This window comes from Gossypium raimondii, chromosome 4, assembly GCF_025698545.1.
Source record: "Gossypium raimondii isolate GPD5lz chromosome 4, ASM2569854v1, whole genome shotgun sequence".
In the NCBI taxonomy this organism is placed as follows: Eukaryota; Viridiplantae; Streptophyta; class Magnoliopsida; order Malvales; family Malvaceae; genus Gossypium; species Gossypium raimondii.
Genome location: NC_068568.1, coordinates 33,900,873 through 33,916,821, shown reverse-complemented (window position 1 = coordinate 33,916,821; position 15,949 = coordinate 33,900,873). Strand labels below are relative to the sequence as shown.

The 15,949-nt window shown below is 34.8% G+C and overlaps 3 protein-coding genes across 7 annotated transcripts; all 3 read left to right on the top strand.

Annotated features, from left to right (window-relative positions):
- The first annotated feature begins 1,965 nt into the window (after window positions 1–1,965).
- LOC105779616 (uncharacterized) lies at window positions 1,966–8,655 on the top strand. Of its 3 annotated transcripts, none has more exons than XM_012603440.2 (6): window positions 1,966–2,093; window positions 2,502–3,453; window positions 3,570–3,628; window positions 3,703–3,802; window positions 3,900–7,727; window positions 8,242–8,655. In XM_012603440.2, exons 2-5 carry the CDS (start codon window positions 2,514–2,516, stop codon window positions 7,691–7,693), a joined length of 4,893 nt encoding a protein of 1,630 aa, XP_012458894.1. In that variant the 5' UTR covers window positions 1,966–2,093; window positions 2,502–2,513; the 3' UTR covers window positions 7,694–7,727; window positions 8,242–8,655. The 3 variants fall into 3 exon arrangements, with proteins under 3 accessions (XP_012458894.1, XP_052485491.1, XP_012458895.1); XM_052629531.1 differs by having other exon boundaries at window positions 1,977–2,093; window positions 2,462–3,453; window positions 8,253–8,655; XM_012603441.2 differs by having other exon boundaries at window positions 1,977–2,093; window positions 2,462–3,453.
- Window positions 8,656–8,683: 28 nt separating this feature from the next.
- On the top strand, window positions 8,684–9,299 carry LOC128040563 (salt stress-induced hydrophobic peptide ESI3-like). The gene is made up of 2 exons (XM_052629532.1): window positions 8,684–8,963; window positions 9,055–9,299. Exons 1-2 carry the CDS (start codon window positions 8,883–8,885, stop codon window positions 9,136–9,138), a joined length of 165 nt encoding a protein of 54 aa, XP_052485492.1. The 5' UTR covers window positions 8,684–8,882; the 3' UTR covers window positions 9,139–9,299.
- A 4,185-nt stretch (window positions 9,300–13,484) lies between these two features.
- LOC105780721 (uncharacterized) lies at window positions 13,485–15,442 on the top strand. Of its 3 annotated transcripts, none has more exons than XM_012605204.2 (5): window positions 13,485–13,654; window positions 14,248–14,292; window positions 14,393–14,478; window positions 15,058–15,105; window positions 15,177–15,442. In XM_012605204.2, exons 1-5 carry the CDS (start codon window positions 13,612–13,614, stop codon window positions 15,381–15,383), a joined length of 429 nt encoding a protein of 142 aa, XP_012460658.1. In that variant the 5' UTR covers window positions 13,485–13,611; the 3' UTR covers window positions 15,384–15,442. The 3 variants fall into 3 exon arrangements, 2 of the variants coding, with proteins under 2 accessions (XP_012460658.1, XP_012460659.1); XR_001129350.2 differs by having other exon boundaries at window positions 13,486–13,654; window positions 14,225–14,292; XM_012605205.2 differs by lacking the exon at window positions 14,248–14,292 and having other exon boundaries at window positions 13,492–13,654.
- The last annotated feature ends 507 nt before the right edge of the window (window positions 15,443–15,949 follow it).

The following is a 15,949-nucleotide window of genomic DNA, read 5'->3' as shown; positions in this document are numbered from 1 at the left end:
GACATCCTCAAAAATAATATTTCGAAGACTTCTCATAAAAGGATTAACACCCAACAAAAACCTGAGTGAATCATTTAGAAAGAAGCTAACACATTGAGTCATAAAAAGGGTCATTTAAGACCATGCATAAAATGCTTCCAAGCTTGCCACAAAAAAACCCTGGGCCGATTCTTTATTTGAATTGATCAATTATGGCAATTAATTTTATTAACATATGCTTGCCAGTTCACCATCATTGAAATACACCTAATATCATAATTTGATGTCACTTACTGAAATTTAAATTTAAACCGTAAGAAAAATTAATATATTTAATATTGATTTAAATTAAAATAATTTAAAATAATATTTAAATTATTTGATTCTAATTTAAAATTAAAATAGTACATAAAAAGCAAGTACATGGGAATGAAACACCATGCTTCGACCACTTCTTTAATTCCTTATAAAAGTTTCTAGCAAATGCTTAAAATCCAATGATAATAAGGCACGTAAAATATCACCGTTTAAAACCTGGATTTCGCAACAGCTTTTATATTGGGAATTAATTTATTTTTTTTACTTCATAATATTTTTGTATATTAGAACCTAAATTTTAAGGGTTTTAAGAAAATATTAAAAATTAATTTAAACGAAAAAATTTAAATTTTAATATAAAAATAATTATCAAGTTTAAATAAAAGATTTAAACCTAAATTTAAACATAATTATTAAATTTAAGAAGTAATTTGAACTAAAAATATTTTAAACCCCAATATAACAATAATTATTAACTTTAAACCCAAAAATAATTTAATTCAAACCGTATAAATATCTTTTGATGAGAGTGATGACAAAAAGTGAAAAGGACAACAACCCATAATTTAATATATATTTTTTAATTTATTTTGATTCTTAAATTTGAGAATTAAATTTATTTTAGTTTTGAATTTAAAAATATAAAAGGTTTGAAGATGTCGAATTTTGGGATTGTGTCACATTATTATTTAAAAATAAAAAATTATAAAAATTTTAAGATGATAACATAATACTAAAGGTGTTCATAAGTTAGATCAGCCTAAGTATGACATTAACACACTTTATTTTTGCCTAAGCTCCGACTCAAAATATGAGTCTAAAATTTTGTCCAATTATGTCCATATTTGAAAAAATTAATCAATTCCATTTTAGGCTCAATTATATTATTTTTAAAAAATTAAAATATATAGTTATATTATTTTAATTTAATATTTTTAACTTATTAAAATTTTATATATAGTAATCTTAACATTTTTAATGTTTACATTATACTACTTTAATTTTTATGTATTATAAATTATATAATATATAAAAATAATATAATATAAAACATCACTAACTTCAAAAAAGAGGTTACATCAGGCCGAGCTCAGGCATTGAATATTCAAATATGGAGTCTAACTCATATCTTTAACCAGCCCCATTTTTCGGGCATAATAAATTTGCCCAAACAATCCCAAATTTCGAGAATAATCCTGCCCGTGAAAAGATCGTCATGGTCATTAATCTTAGAGTTCACATACAAAGTCCTAATAACTGAACCAGTGGTTGAGCTGGTCAGACAATTGATCCTTGATTCAATCGGTTCAACTACTAGACCAACAATAATTATATAAATAATTAAAAAATCATATTTTAAAAAAAATTATTAAACGAGTTCAACTACAAGTTTTTGTCTCTCAAGTTTCGCTGGATTCAAGTAGTTTCTAAATTAATTAATCCCTTTGTTTAGACTGGTGTATTGATTGGTTCTCCGTCCAATTGGTTTAATCGACCAATCCAGTCATGTTAAAAAAATGCTAATCATATTATTAATTCTTGACGAAATCCAAGTTCAGAAACCAAATGGATCTGGTTGTCAAGTTTAAGTATCTAAAAGAAGTATAGTGCCAAAATGGACCTAGTTACTAACTTAAAGGGCCAAAAGTTATATTATTGCTTTTGTTTATTGTCTTTGGATCTCTTAAATAAATCCTCCATTCTCTCTTCGGTACTATTTTTCATTCTCTCTTTCAAAACTCAAAATCATCCTCAGGCCACCCTTTTCAGTTGTCTTGCCACGAGGTTTTTCGAAGGTAAACATAAATTCTTTACCTTCAGATCCTATCTCTTTAGTTTATGAAATAAAATTTTCATCATTTTCTTTTCCTTTCATTTCTCCTACGATTTCTCAGTTTGAAGGTATCTTTATATTTGTTTTAGTTTTTGTCATTAGGGTTCATCAGAATTTCCACTTTTTTCCTTCTTTGGGAAGTTTAAATTCTGAAGCTTTTTTTTAATGATTTTGAGTAACACCTAGGATTTTTATGGATGAAGCTAAGGAAATAGTTTGCTTAGTTAGTGAAACAGTTGCTGAGTTCTTTTATCACTATAATTTATATGGTCTGAAAATGTCTATTTTATCGGTTTCTATTTTTTTTCTTTTTTCTTCTATAAATTTCAGTCTTGGAGCTTTAATTTTGATGATTTTGGAAAATACCCAGATCGGTTATTGAATGGATGAGGCAAAAGAGAAGGGTGATTCCGTGAGTATTGTTTCAGGATCTTCAGTAACTGTTAGTGAAACTGTGGTTGAAACAATGGCTTGCGAGGATCGAATTCGGATCAAGGAAGGAGGTGAAGCGGGTCTTGGTAATGGAGATGATGTAACGGTGGAGGTTTTGGATTCTCATGTTCATATTGATGGGGGAGATGGAGGGGCAGTTCAGGCCCGTTCTATTGATGAAGCGGTTTGTGGTCATCAAGAGTCCAGTAAAGTTGGTTTGGAGGTTAACATGAGAACCTTAGATAGTGAATGCCATGCGGTAGGTGGTTTGGGTTCAAGGAATGAGGTTTTGGGTGGTGAAGCTAGGGCTCAGAATGAGGTAAATGGAGGTGTGGTTCGGTCTTGTTCTAATGATGTAGTTTGTGGTTGTGATGAGTCCGATGAAGTTGGTTTGGAGGGTAATCCGAGTACCTTAGATAGTGAAGGTGATTTAGCTGGTGATTTGGGTTCAAGGTATGAGGTTTCAAGGGGTGAAGCTAAGGCTTTGAATGAGGTAAATGGAGCCAGGGTTTTAGGTTTCAGTGCACTTGATAGTTCTGCAGGTAAGAACGCAGAGCAGTCTAGCGGAATTAATGAAGGTGGGGGAGATTTGAATCAAGCTACGGAGACAGGTAAAGTTGGTAATTTGGATAGTTATGAATTGAATCATGGAAACCAGAAACGAGTTGTATGTTTGTCTGCTGCATCCGAAGATTCAGGTGTACAAACTAAAATTGTTGAGGAAGCTGCAATGGCAATTGATGAGGAAGATTTGAATGCCTTAGATGGTGGTCAAGAAACTCCTATATCTGAACCGATAAAGAAAGCTGCGAGTGTCAATGTAGATGCCGCATCCTTGAATGTCAATACGCTGGTTACTGCTGAATGTGTTCCTGATTCTGAAGCTAAAGGTATGAAAAAGTGACATTTAGTGCTTTTGATCATAATTTGAAAATTCAAGTTGAAGAACAGCCATGAAGTTTGAGATTAGGTGTTAGCACTGAAAATCTCGACATTATATATGCAGATCCGGTCTATTCATGTCAGTCAACTGGATCGATTGCCGCAGGCCAATTAGACGAGAAGGTACTTCCAAATTCTATTAGTCCGATGGTAAAAATATGCATCTTTGGACCAGACTGATTCATCGTCTTTTGCAGGTTAGTTCCAACATGGAAATTGACAAGCAAGGTGCTGATTCCGAGCAACAGCAGATGGAGGTTAAAACTCCTCATCTAAGCACCCAAAAACATGATACGGGTGAAGTTGAAAGAGTTGATTATTTTAAATTGATTTTCTGTTTTTTTTTTTTTTTGGTTCCGACAATGTTGATTTGGTCGGGGTTTATCTTGTGCAGGTAATGTCCAATCCTTAAAACCTGAGCCAATTATTGACGGAGGAGAGGGAGTTGGTTTAAGCACGGTGGAAGCAGTGCTTGATGAAAAGCAGGTTTCCGATGCTAAAGAAGTCGGTTTTGATGCAGAGAAAGATGTTAAAGTTGAGAAAATGGGAGTTAGCCCAAAAAATCACGATGCAAGTGATGTTTCGGAACCATTAGGTCACCAAATGGATGTATTTGTTGGTAGTGGTGAAGGTGAAGCCTCAAAAGTTGATAACAATGTTTTGAACCAAATATCTCCTGCTGTTGCTTCTGATAAGGAGTTACAGTCATCAGGAAATGAAGATCCGTTGGCTAAAAATGTGGTTTCTGAGGACGATTCAAGTGTAGGGCAAGAAATGAATGTTGAAGATCAAATTACTAGTGATGAACCGGATTGTTTAGAGCAAGTGGAAGAACGTGATAGCGACTCTGACCAGCCAACCAACGTAGATGAACAAACTGTTAAACAGACATCTCTCAAGTCCTTGAGTGGCGTAAAGATGCATCAAGCCCAGCAGCTTCTGTCCGAGGAAGGAGGATTTTCAGTTTCTGATTTAGTCTGGGGTAAGGTCAAGAGCCATCCATGGTGGCCAGGACAGATATTTGATCCTTCTGATGCTTCCAAGAAGGCAGTGAAGTATCAAAAGAAGGACAGCTTTCTGGTAGCATACTTTGGGGATCGGACATTTGCTTGGAATGAACCATCTGTTTTGAAGCCGTTCCGAACACATTTCTCTCAAATAGTAAAGCAAAGTAATTTAGAATCATTCGAGAATGCAGTCAATTGTGCTTTGGAAGAAGTTTCTAGACGAGTCGAGCTCGGTCTGGCTTGCCCTTGCATACCGAAGTATGCCTATGACAGGATAAAATTCCAAAAAGTTGAGAATACCGGAGTTCAGGAAGAATCAAGTTTAAGAGATGGTGTTGATGTATCTTTAAGTGTTAGTTCTTTTGAGCCAGACAAATTAATTGACTATATGAAAGCATTAGCGGAGTCTCCATACAGTAGGGGTGATCGAATCGACCTTGTGATTGCTAAAGCTCAATTGTTGGCATTCTATCGTTTAAAAGGTTATCATCAGCTGCCTGAATCCCAATTTTCTGAGGAGAAAAGGCTCGAGGTAGTTGATTGTGCTACTCCTATGGATACGGATGGTGAGCTAAAATCCGAGGCTTCGAAGACTCGGAGAAGATCTTACCTTAAACGGAAGCATAATCTGAAGGATGGATTGTATCCTAGTAAAAAGGAGAGAAGCTTGTCCGAATTAATGAGCGAGACATTTGATTCTCCTGATGGTGAAATCGGGTCTGATGTGATAGGTAATAAGCCCCCTTCATCATCATTTGGCAAGAAAAGAAAAGCCATTGATTCCTCGGAAGACTCAGTGATGCAGGACCGGAGGAAGACATCTAAAGGGTCTCTAAGCACACCTCATTTCCCGAAGCCTTCCTTTAAGATCGGTGAGCGTATCAGTAGAGCTGCAAGCCAAATGGCTGGATCCCCGTCGATTCTAAAGTCCAGTGGTGATAGGTTACAGAAGCTTGATGGTGGCTGTGAAACTCCTGCCACGTGTGGATATGATGTTCCCATTGATAATCTTGAGGATGCAGAGGGAAAGCGGATGGGCATTTTGACTGAATATTCATCACTTGACGAGTTGTTGTTGCAACTTCACTTGGCAGCATGTGATCCGATGAAAGGTTACAGTTCTCTTAATATTATTATTAGCTTCTTCTCAGATTTCAGAGATTCGATAGTTCTGGATCGACTTTCCAGGGACAAAGCAGTTGGCCAAAGGAAGAAGTCACCAAATTCTATCATTGGTTTTTCAGAAACTTTTGAGTTTGAGGACATGAGTGACACTTATTGGACTGACAGAATAGTCCAAAACGGTTCGGAGGAGCGGCCATCACTTGGTACCGATAGGGGACAATATCAATTTGTGCCTGTCGAATTAGATAAACCAATTCAAAAAGTCCGTAAGTCTCGAAAGCGGTATTCTGATGCCAGTCATGATTTGAGAGCACAGAAACCCCCTGGCTACGTTGATGAGAGGGCCCCAGCGGAAATTGTTATGAGCTTTCCTGAGATCAATTCTGTTCCTTCAGAAACAAAGCTAAATAAGATGTTGAAGCACTTTGGACCATTAAAGGAATCCGAGACAGAAGTTGATTGCGAAACCAGCCGTGCCAGAGTTGTTTTTAGAAGATCATCCGATGCAGAAGTTGCTTACAATAGTGCCAGTAAATTCAACATCTTTGGGCCGGTGTCTGTAACTTATCAACTCAACTACACTATTTCGGAATCATTCAAAGCTTCATTGTATGCTCCAATCCTAGCTGAGGAGAATCCATTCATTGCTTCAGCCCCTTGTGGGGACCATGCACTTATTGCCCCAAGCCTAGGTGAGGAAGCTTCATTCATGGTTTCAACCCTTGGTGATGAAACTTTACCCATTGCTACTACATTCCATGAGGAGCCTTGGTTCATAGCCTCAACTACAGGTGAGGATACTTTGGCCATTCCCACGACCTTAGCTGATGGAGCTTCGGATGTTGCTACAACCATGTATGAGAAAACATTGCCTGTTACAACGACTGCAGGTGTGGAAACAATGGCTGATGCTACAACTATTGTTGACAAAACCTTTACTGTTGCCACAACTGTAGGCGAACAATCTTTGCCTGTTTTCACAACCATTGATGAGCAATCGTCAACTGCTGCTGCAAGCTTGGTTGACGAAGCTTCATTTTCCCATTTAACTTCGAGCAAAGGAACTTCGACTATGACCACAACCTTGGGTGATCAAACTTCAAGCATTGCTACCTTCCATCCAGAAATTCCTAGTGTTCCTGCAACTGTGGGTGAAGAAACTTGTAGCATTCCGGCACCCTCGGGTGAAGAAACTTGTAGTATTCTTCCAAACATGGATGCAGAAACTCCTATCCATCCTGTGACCTTGGCAGAGGAATCCCCTAGTATTTCTAGAACCTTGGGCGAAGATACTCCATCTGTCCCTGCAGCCTCCAATGAAGAAGCTCCGGTAGGTACTCTGATCTTCAGTGGAGGAACTCACACCCTTCCTGGAAAATTGGATCGTGAAACTAAGACCGTTCCTGCAACCTTGTGTGAGGAAACAACCATTCCTGCAACGTTAGGTCAAGAAACTCCTACCCTTCCTGCAACATTGGGTGAAGAAACTCATAGTGTTCCCTCAACCTCGAGTGACGAAAATCGTGGCATTCCAACTAACTTGGATGAAGAAACTCCTACTGATCCTGTGACCTTGGCAGAGGAAAGCCCCAGTATTCCTGAAACCTTGGGTGAAGAAACTCCAGCTGTTCCTCCGGCATTCAGTGAAGGAACCACTATTCCTCCTTCCTTCCATGAGGAAACTCCTACTGTTCCTGTAACATTGGGTCCAGAAACTCTAACCATTTCTACAACCACGACTGAGGAAACTGCAAAGATTCCTGCGACCTTGGGTGAGGAAACTACAAGTGCTCCTGTGACCCTGCATGAGGAAACTCTGGCTATTCCGACAACTTTGGATGAGGGCAGTCCAACTATGACCACAAAATTGGATGAGGAAACTTCAACCAGTCCCACAAACTTAGCTGAGGAAACTTTGACTACTCCTACATCCTCTGGTGTGGAAGCTTCAACAGTTCTCACAACTAACAGCGAGGAAACATGTGCTGTTTCTACAACTACGGAAATGGAAACTTTACCCCCTGCGGGTGCTGAAAGTGTAGAACCTGCAACTTAATAGCTTTACTGTCAAAACTACTCAGAAATTTCAGGTATTACTTTTCTTTTGTATCTCTTGAAAGATTTTAACTTGATGGTGTTAGAATAATTGGAAACTATTTGAGAGCATGGTTCGAGTGATATCTTGCAATCTCATGCACTTAATTCAGTTAAAGAATTGTATGTTTCGTCTTTTGAGTGTTTACTGGTGTTGAAGAGGTCAAAACCTAAATCTATATTACTGTATATGGCATCACTAAGTCAATGGGTAGAAATAGGAGCAGCTGTTTGGGCTTGTAGGGTCAAGATAAATGCTTCGGGTTTTACATCTTTTCTTATAATGTATTTATGAGGTTGGAGTTGATTCTTAAATTAGATGTTCATCTTCAATGTATCTCTTGGTTCAAAGTAGAGAAACCTACATGATTGCTGCATCACGTGAGTTTACCCTATATCGGTGTTCCCTAAGACCAGTACTTGTCTTTATTTATGTGCTTTAGTTTCTTGGTTTCTCATTTATTTTATCTGCGTTAGTTTCCTGGTTCTCTTATCGTGATCTTTTGGCAGAATTGTTGTAGGGGAGAACACACCAGTGGTTTTGATTCGAGTTGCCATAAAAGAAAGCAAGGAGGCGGCAGATGGCTCGTCTGGTGCAACTCGGGTCTCTTGTGCTCGGATTCTTTCTTTGTCAAATTATGCTGTACTGAGTGCATTGGCATTCACATATGCTCCGGCTAGTGTAATATATGATATGACGTTTTTCACTGATGTTAATTCCTAGAGGAGAGGACCTAGAGAATTGTTTAATTGAATCTATTTCTTTCTGCTGCTTAATCATATCGATGTCGTATAGGGGATTATCAGGTCCTGATAATTGTTTTGGTTCCTCGTGAATTTGATCTGTAAAGCATGAATGCTAATGATGTTCTTTTGCCAAAACTGGCTTGTTCAGTTAATCAAAATGGAATCCATAACTTTTCAGGTTGGACTTGACGTGAATAATAAAATATATTCAAATGGGAAAATGGTAAATTAAGTTTGCTTGGAGCCGAATAAGAATTTATGATTGGAGTAAAATCCAAATCCGAATGCAAAGGGGAATGATCGCCATCTGTAAGGTCTAAGCTCCATAATTTTGCCACCTGTCCTTCAGCCCTGCTATTTGAAGCCGAAGAAATGGAAAAGAAATTGAGTTTAATTTGGAAAAAATGGGTTCAGAGACTTTGATTGAAGTGATTCTTGCAATTCTTCTTCCTCCTGTTGGAGTTTTTCTTCGTTATGGCTTAGGGGTATTTCACTTTCCCTTTCTCTTTCTCTTCATATATATATATATATATATTGGTATATGATGTGGATTACAAAATGATGATGGGTTGGCAGGTGGAATTCTGGATTGATTTGGTGCTGACATTGGTGGGTTATCTTCCAGGAATTATATATGCAATTTATGTATTAGTAGTATAGCAAAGTGCAGATATTTTCTGCTTTTGTTTTATAATTTGGTGTAGATTTTGATGGAAATTAGCTGTGTTTTCAGTTAATGAGATATGTTTTCTTCCATGAGTATCTCAATTGTAAAGCAAAGGATTAGAAGTGATTTGATTTTATAAACATCTTTTCCTGCATTTTTTTTTTATTCTTTATCAATAAGCATTAATATTTGGTATCTACATTATTAGATTGAATTTGATTATCAAAAACCTTGTAAAGAGGATATCCTTTTAGCCTACATTCTCTCCTAATTCTCATTCTATTTCTTCTTTAATAAATATTAATCACTTTCTACCATACCCTGAAAATTTGTAGATAGGCTCTTCCTTCCTCTCATCCACCATCGCAATTTACTTTACAGCATTTTCCTTTATTTTACATATTCCCACTCCCCCTTGCCTCATAACCCATTCATCCATGGCCCTCCACATCAGGTTTCTTCTTTTTCTCCACACAACTTGGATTCTCATAAGTGATAATCTTAACTTTTATAAAATCAAGATTTGGGCAAATTTCTGAACTTGGATTTGGATTTCAACAAATCCCAGAAATTTTTTAAAGTTCTCAAAATTCAAATATCATAAACTTTTCTTCTAAATTGAAAACTATATCCTTGCTCTCACTTTTTCTTTTTGGTTTTTTCAAGTTTCCAATACAATTTTCTTTTCAAAAAAAAATTATTAGTTTAAGGGTAAAAGAATTTACTAAAAATATTAGTAATTTTTCTTGATCATAAGAACTCAAAAGATTTTTTTATCAAATTTAAAATATATTTTTATTTTTTAAAATTACTGGCATGCCATGTCCATTTTCTTGATTTTTCTTGACGGATAGATATTTTTCTTGATCATATGAACTCAATAGTATGACTTCTTCTTTTTTTTTTAATACATAATTTAAAATTCACATATTACAATTTGTAATATCCCATACCTGATCAAATCTTATTTGAGCTATAAAATATTACATTCGTTGTCGGAGCAATTATAATCTTATTTATAAATCACTTGAATAATTTATACATATTATTAAGCTTAACACATAATTACATCCTGTTATGCAACCAAATCTGAGATTCAAATGTGTTGAAAACTATGGACATCACGTATATAATAAAAGTAATTGCAAGTGATACGAACCCGATTACGGGGGTAATTGAGTCGTTGACATACCCAATCGTCAAATTAAGTAGTTCTCGTTTCGGTTTAACAAAAGGTTTATATTTTAAAGAAGATGGTTTAAAACAGCGGATAAAAATGAAGATAGGTTGAATAGATGGATATAACGAACTTAAACCAAGAATAATCCTTTAATAGAAATTAAAGACTTGATTCTTAAACGTTTCAAGGTGATTGGCGGAAAGTCGGATAGAACCGAGACCCGCTATCTAGTAAGATAGGAACCAACGGTATAAGGGATAAACACCATACTCGAAAGTGATAAGTTCAAGAATGGAGATAGGATGACGCTACTAGCAATGCTAAATAAGTCAGATCAAATCACCAAGAACAATGAGAGTTGGAAAAAAACTCACAAAGTCTGAAATATTTCATAAAATATCAAGATGAATAAAGTTGATCAAGTTGTGTAAGTTGTGTAACCTTCAAACAATTTACAAGAAGCTATTTATAAGCTGCCACTAGTCCAGCCGAATAGCCACATGAATAATTCTATCCTAAATGCAATCTATTGACTTAATTTTAGCTGAAAACATCCAATGTATGATTTCAATAATCGGTTGTCCATTGAGTTCCACGAGCAGTCTTGATGAGATACCCTTTGGTGTGCACGAACAGCCTTTGCGCTGACTTGAATTAATTGATACTGAAAATGCATTTAGATGGTTGGTCAAAGGTGTTTAATGGCTGAGTAAAAACTCCCTTGAGGCTGCCGAATACATGAACAGAAATTGAATGGAAATGGAATTGGTTTATGAACTTAGTAGATTCATGCTCAACCGAATGGTCATGGGTGTGAACATTGAGCATGGAACGGTCACTAGAGTTGATGGCTGATCAATCATTAAAATTGGTTCATGAAATTCATGCTTCAGCCGAATGGACACTTTCATCCCCTTTGGCACGTTCATGCATGCTCAGCTAAGATGTTTATTAGCTGAAATAAATTCTACCTTAATGCATGAATCAACAAGTGAATCGAGATGGAACGCCGAATGGTCATAGGGGCTGGCTGTTCAGCTCACAATTGTCGGCTCTTTGTTTTCATGAAGAGCCAACTGAATAATGCACAATCAACTCCTAAGTTGCATTCACATGCAGGTGCATGGTCCTTCATTAACTAGCTTCGATGTATCAGCTAGATACATGAATTCCCAGATGTATGTTCAGCCGCCTGAATGTCTAGCTGCTTGCTGCCTTTAATTGCCGTACATTGAGCCTATTGAGAGCAGCAAATACAACCTGCCTTCAAGACAAACAATAAGGACGGATTAAATGTGGTTAAAAGAAACAACTGGACACAATTAATTTGTCTAAGCATTAGACACAATTAATGTGTCCGAAATAAGACCCAAATAAACATATAGCAAAGCTGTATGAAACAAGACAAAATTAATATACCTAAAACATATTTAAAACGTCCAGCTTATGACATATTTAAACACTTGATTAAAATATCAACAAGACAAAATAAACACAAATAAATATGTAATAAATCTGTCTGAAATTGGACATGCTTAATGGACCATCAATGACATGAATTAAATATGTAATGACTTAAATATGCAGCATGCTAAGATAAAATAATGACCGAATGATAATGATAAAATTATAAACAAATCAATCAGACATGTAATTAAGCTGTAGAAACTTAAAACAAAACTAATTAAACCGAAATAATCAAGAATGTTTGAAACTTATTCAACAGCTAGTTTAGCTAGCTAAATGGCAAATCAGCTTGAAGTAAAGTGCAAAGGATCTAGACGAGCAATCCCAAGTTCGATCGGTGGAAGCCTTTTTCCAAATCTGTCCACCAAAGCTGAATTTGCTTCTTTGAATGCTTGGATCGAGCTCGATTAATTGGACCAGTTTGTAGCTTGATTGGATCTCGATTGAAGTCAGCTGAGTCCCTGGGCGGGTTCGTATCAACAAGTTATTTTATACTATCATAATAGATTAGCCCAATTTAATAGTGATCTAATTTGATTAAGGTTTATCGAATTTTAATTATTAAATAAAGTATGAGTCAAATATATGTAAATATTCTAATAACTAATTTCTAATTAATGATGGGTTGATTAGAAATTAGGATTAATATGCAAAAGTTATATATTAGGGTTATGCTTCCCAAATTACACATCAGATAACTTTACTAATATTTCATATTTAGTTTCTCTAAATTTCTTGTGTGCTAATTTGGATTTCAAGAAATCGATGAACTTAGGTACGCTTCCACATCTAGTTTTATTCTAAGTGATTTGACATAACAGATCCTGATTTATAGTTTTAAGTTTATATTAGATCTTGTTTTTACAGTTCTAACAAGTAGCATCCGAGCTTCATAATGTTGAATCATTGAGAATTAATGTTTTTAGATTAATTCGTTCTTAGGAGTATTTGGAATTATATTAAAATTTTTAGTTTTGATTAGTTATGAATTAAGTTTTAAAGTTTTCTTAATAATTTAGATTGAATATATAACAATGAGATTGTTGATTGGGCAATTGCATGATTGGAATGTAATTCTTGATTTATAATTCACATCAATTTTTTTCCTTCATTGGTTACACATAAAATTACTAGAAGTCAGGATATGCATGCGATATATTTAGAATATCATATAGTCTGATATTATAGATTTTTATGATCTTTTGAAAAATATATTATGATATTCATATTTTTTATTATAATTTTTTAATCATTAGAACCATGAACTCAAAAGTTCATGGTAGACGGTTATGTTGATTTAGGGTGAGTTTGGATGGGCGATTGGGTGCAGTGCGGCGCGTTTAGCTTAATTTTTTCCTCACGCTAGAGTATCTAATCTCACCACTATCGCTATTTTTACACTAACCGCAGATAAACACACCACCCATCCAAACTCACCCTTAATGTGAAACAAATATGAATCTTAGAAAAGCACATGTAAAGTGTCAAAAGTTATAAATGCTTTGTAAGTAGATTATATGGCTATGGGCTCTAAATTAACCCTATTTCTATGGGAATAACAACTTTACATCATGTTTGGTTGAGTGTAATCCCATAACTTTTACTTGTCTATTCGGTAGGCCCAATTTATTACTTTGTTTGGTTGGGGGTATTTGCGAATAGGCCCGTAATGGAAACCGACTGTATTTCCGTCACATGGGTTAAGAATTGCGATTCCATTCAGGATGGAATGAAAATGAAACCATAGCTGGACCAAAATGTCCCCTCTTGCTTTCCCCAATTATTTTCCCAAATTGAAACCTGGGTTGAAATCAACGATATGCATAAGCACACCCGCTTCAGATTGTTCACCCTGATTAAAGGTAAGTTATGTTAAAATTTTCATATTATTCGTTCTTCATCTTCATCTCTCTTCAAAAGATTTACTTTTTTTTTGAGGATTTTTTGTTTCCCTGAATTTGGCTTAATTTGGGGATGATTTTTTCCTAGATTAACAAAGAAAAGTGAAGATTTAAAAAATAAATTTGTTTTTTTTTCTGGAACTTGTTTTCCCCAAACTATTTCTCTGCCAACGCTTTTTTAGATGAACCAAAAATTTGTAGAAATAAAAAGAATTTGATTTTATCAGGTCTTTTTCTTTTTGTTTCCCCCAAGTTTTCATTAATTCGACAATGTTTTTTTTTTCTAGATTTAAAAAAAATTCAAGATTTCCAGAAAAAAATTGATTTGTTTCAAGACTTATTTCTTGTTTCCCATTGAATTTTACTTATATGTTTCTTGATCTGTAAAATTTTCGCAACTGGCTTGTTGCTTATTTTGGAATTATATTAATTTGTCATTTTGCTTTTATTTTGCAAGTAAGCAATCTGGAAGTTTACGATTTCTACTAGTTGATTTCCAAACATTTTAACATTTAAACATGCATATTGCAGACGTAAAAAACGATTATTTGTAGGTATTTTATCAAGGCTGGATATAAGGTTATCTTTTTATATTGGAGGTGAATTTTACTTTTGTTGATTGTTTATTTGTATGGTTGATTGTTTTTTGTTTGTGTTCAGTGGATATTTGTATTGATTCTGCAACTTGTGTGTGTGTAGGGGAACCTACCAGTCGTATTGCAGGTCTCTTCTTGAGGATCCTTTGCTGGAATGCTTTGTGCTCGTTGATGATTTCAATTTTCAAGGTTTGTGGATTATCTTTCTCTATGTTTTATAATTTGACATTGATCATGACTCGAATGCATTAAATTGGCTTTGTATAGGTTATTTTGTATGATATGAGTTATTGAATTACTTCATTAAAGAACTCTATAAGAGGAGGGTGTCATAATTTAATAGAAATGTGCTTCTTTGTTTCATGTTGTTTTCTATATATGTTAAGACATTTGATGCTGTTCAACTTGTTTTAGAGGAGTTTGGTCAAGCATCGGTGAAATTTTTTAGAATTTTGATGTAAATCCTCTTGGTTCTGCATCAATCGCACATGTATTACTTTTTCATTTCTTTACCTGGCTTGAAGTTTTATATGAGCATGCTGGGAAGGGTATTGGTTTATGTATTTGAACATATAAAATCTTTGAAGGCTGAGCATTTTCATTAAATAAGCTTCATGCTTGCCAACATACAACAGGATATGACACATTTGCTGTTTTAATGCTACCATAAAGTTTAACAGTTTTGCGGGGTTCTCGGGTTCTGAAAATAGGATAATGCTTACAAGAATCTAGTGGATATACCTTAACATATGTTTGTATCTGAATTAGGTTCATCAAGCAGGACTGAGAGGTGATAAGATCGATGTTGTTGTTAAGGTAAGTCCCCTTGAAAATGATTTTAAAACCTCATATGTCTATGTGGTTTTGACCATTCAAGCTTATGGCAGGTGCAACATCCGGGAATCCAGGATCTTATGATGAACGACATTCGTAACTTGCAAGCATTTGCACTATACATTCAGAAGAATGATATCAAATTTTATCTGTTTTCCGCTACCAAGGAAATGGAAAAACAGGTATCTGTATTCACACTGATGTTCCTTGCAAAACACATCTATCATTCTTTTATGTATTTTTCAGATTATGTAAATTGACAGTATCGTTCCACTTGGATTTGGATTTCTTTTTTCTTCAGCATGTCGTTAATTATTTATCCTTTGTGTTGTCAAGATCGGATATGAGTTTGACAGAGAAGCCAATGCTATGGAGAGAATTTGCGATTTATTATACGAGAATAACTTAAAGAACTTTGAGTTTTTGAATAACATAAAATGAGGAATGGCTTTTGAGACAAAGGGATTACAGATCTCAGCTCCTTCTGTATTTATGTCGAGTTTTCTTCATGTTTTTGAATAACATAAAGAACTATGAGTTTTTGAATAACATAAGATCAAGGACTATGGTTTTTGAATAACAAAGGACTATGAGTTTTGATTTTTTATTTCACATATGAAAAGAACTAATGTTATTAAAATTTAGTAATTTTCATGTAAAATTTGAAGCTTTTTATTTCACCAAAAGATTGCTATAAATAATTAATTTATTAAAGAGTATACCTTATAATTAATTGTTGTTATCATGTTATTATAAAGGATAAAATAAAATATAAAAATATGTTTTCTATTAAAATTGACTATTAAAATAAAATGTTATCATAGGA

Excerpts from the sequence above, each read along its gene's own strand:
- LOC105780721 (XM_012605204.2), top strand. The coding sequence starts at position 13,612 with ATGCATAAGCACACCCGCTTCAGATTGTTCACCCTGATTAAAG. Across the intron at positions 13,655-14,247 it reads ATTGTTCACCCTGATTAAAG|GTATTTTATCAAGGCTGGAT; the intron begins GTAAGTTATGTT and ends GATTATTTGTAG. Across the intron at positions 14,479-15,057 it reads TGATGATTTCAATTTTCAAG|GTTCATCAAGCAGGACTGAG; the intron begins GTTTGTGGATTA and ends TATCTGAATTAG.
- LOC128040563 (XM_052629532.1), top strand. The coding sequence starts at position 8,883 with ATGGGTTCAGAGACTTTGATTGAAGTGATTCTTGCAATTCTTCTTCCT. Across the intron at positions 8,964-9,054 it reads TTCTTCGTTATGGCTTAGGG|GTGGAATTCTGGATTGATTT; the intron begins GTATTTCACTTT and ends ATGGGTTGGCAG.
- LOC105779616 (XM_012603440.2), top strand. The coding sequence starts at position 2,514 with ATGGATGAGGCAAAAGAGAAGGGTGATTCCGTGAGTATTGTTTCAGGA. Across the intron at positions 3,454-3,569 it reads TCCTGATTCTGAAGCTAAAG|ATCCGGTCTATTCATGTCAG; the intron begins GTATGAAAAAGT and ends TTATATATGCAG. Across the intron at positions 3,629-3,702 it reads CAGGCCAATTAGACGAGAAG|GTTAGTTCCAACATGGAAAT; the intron begins GTACTTCCAAAT and ends CGTCTTTTGCAG.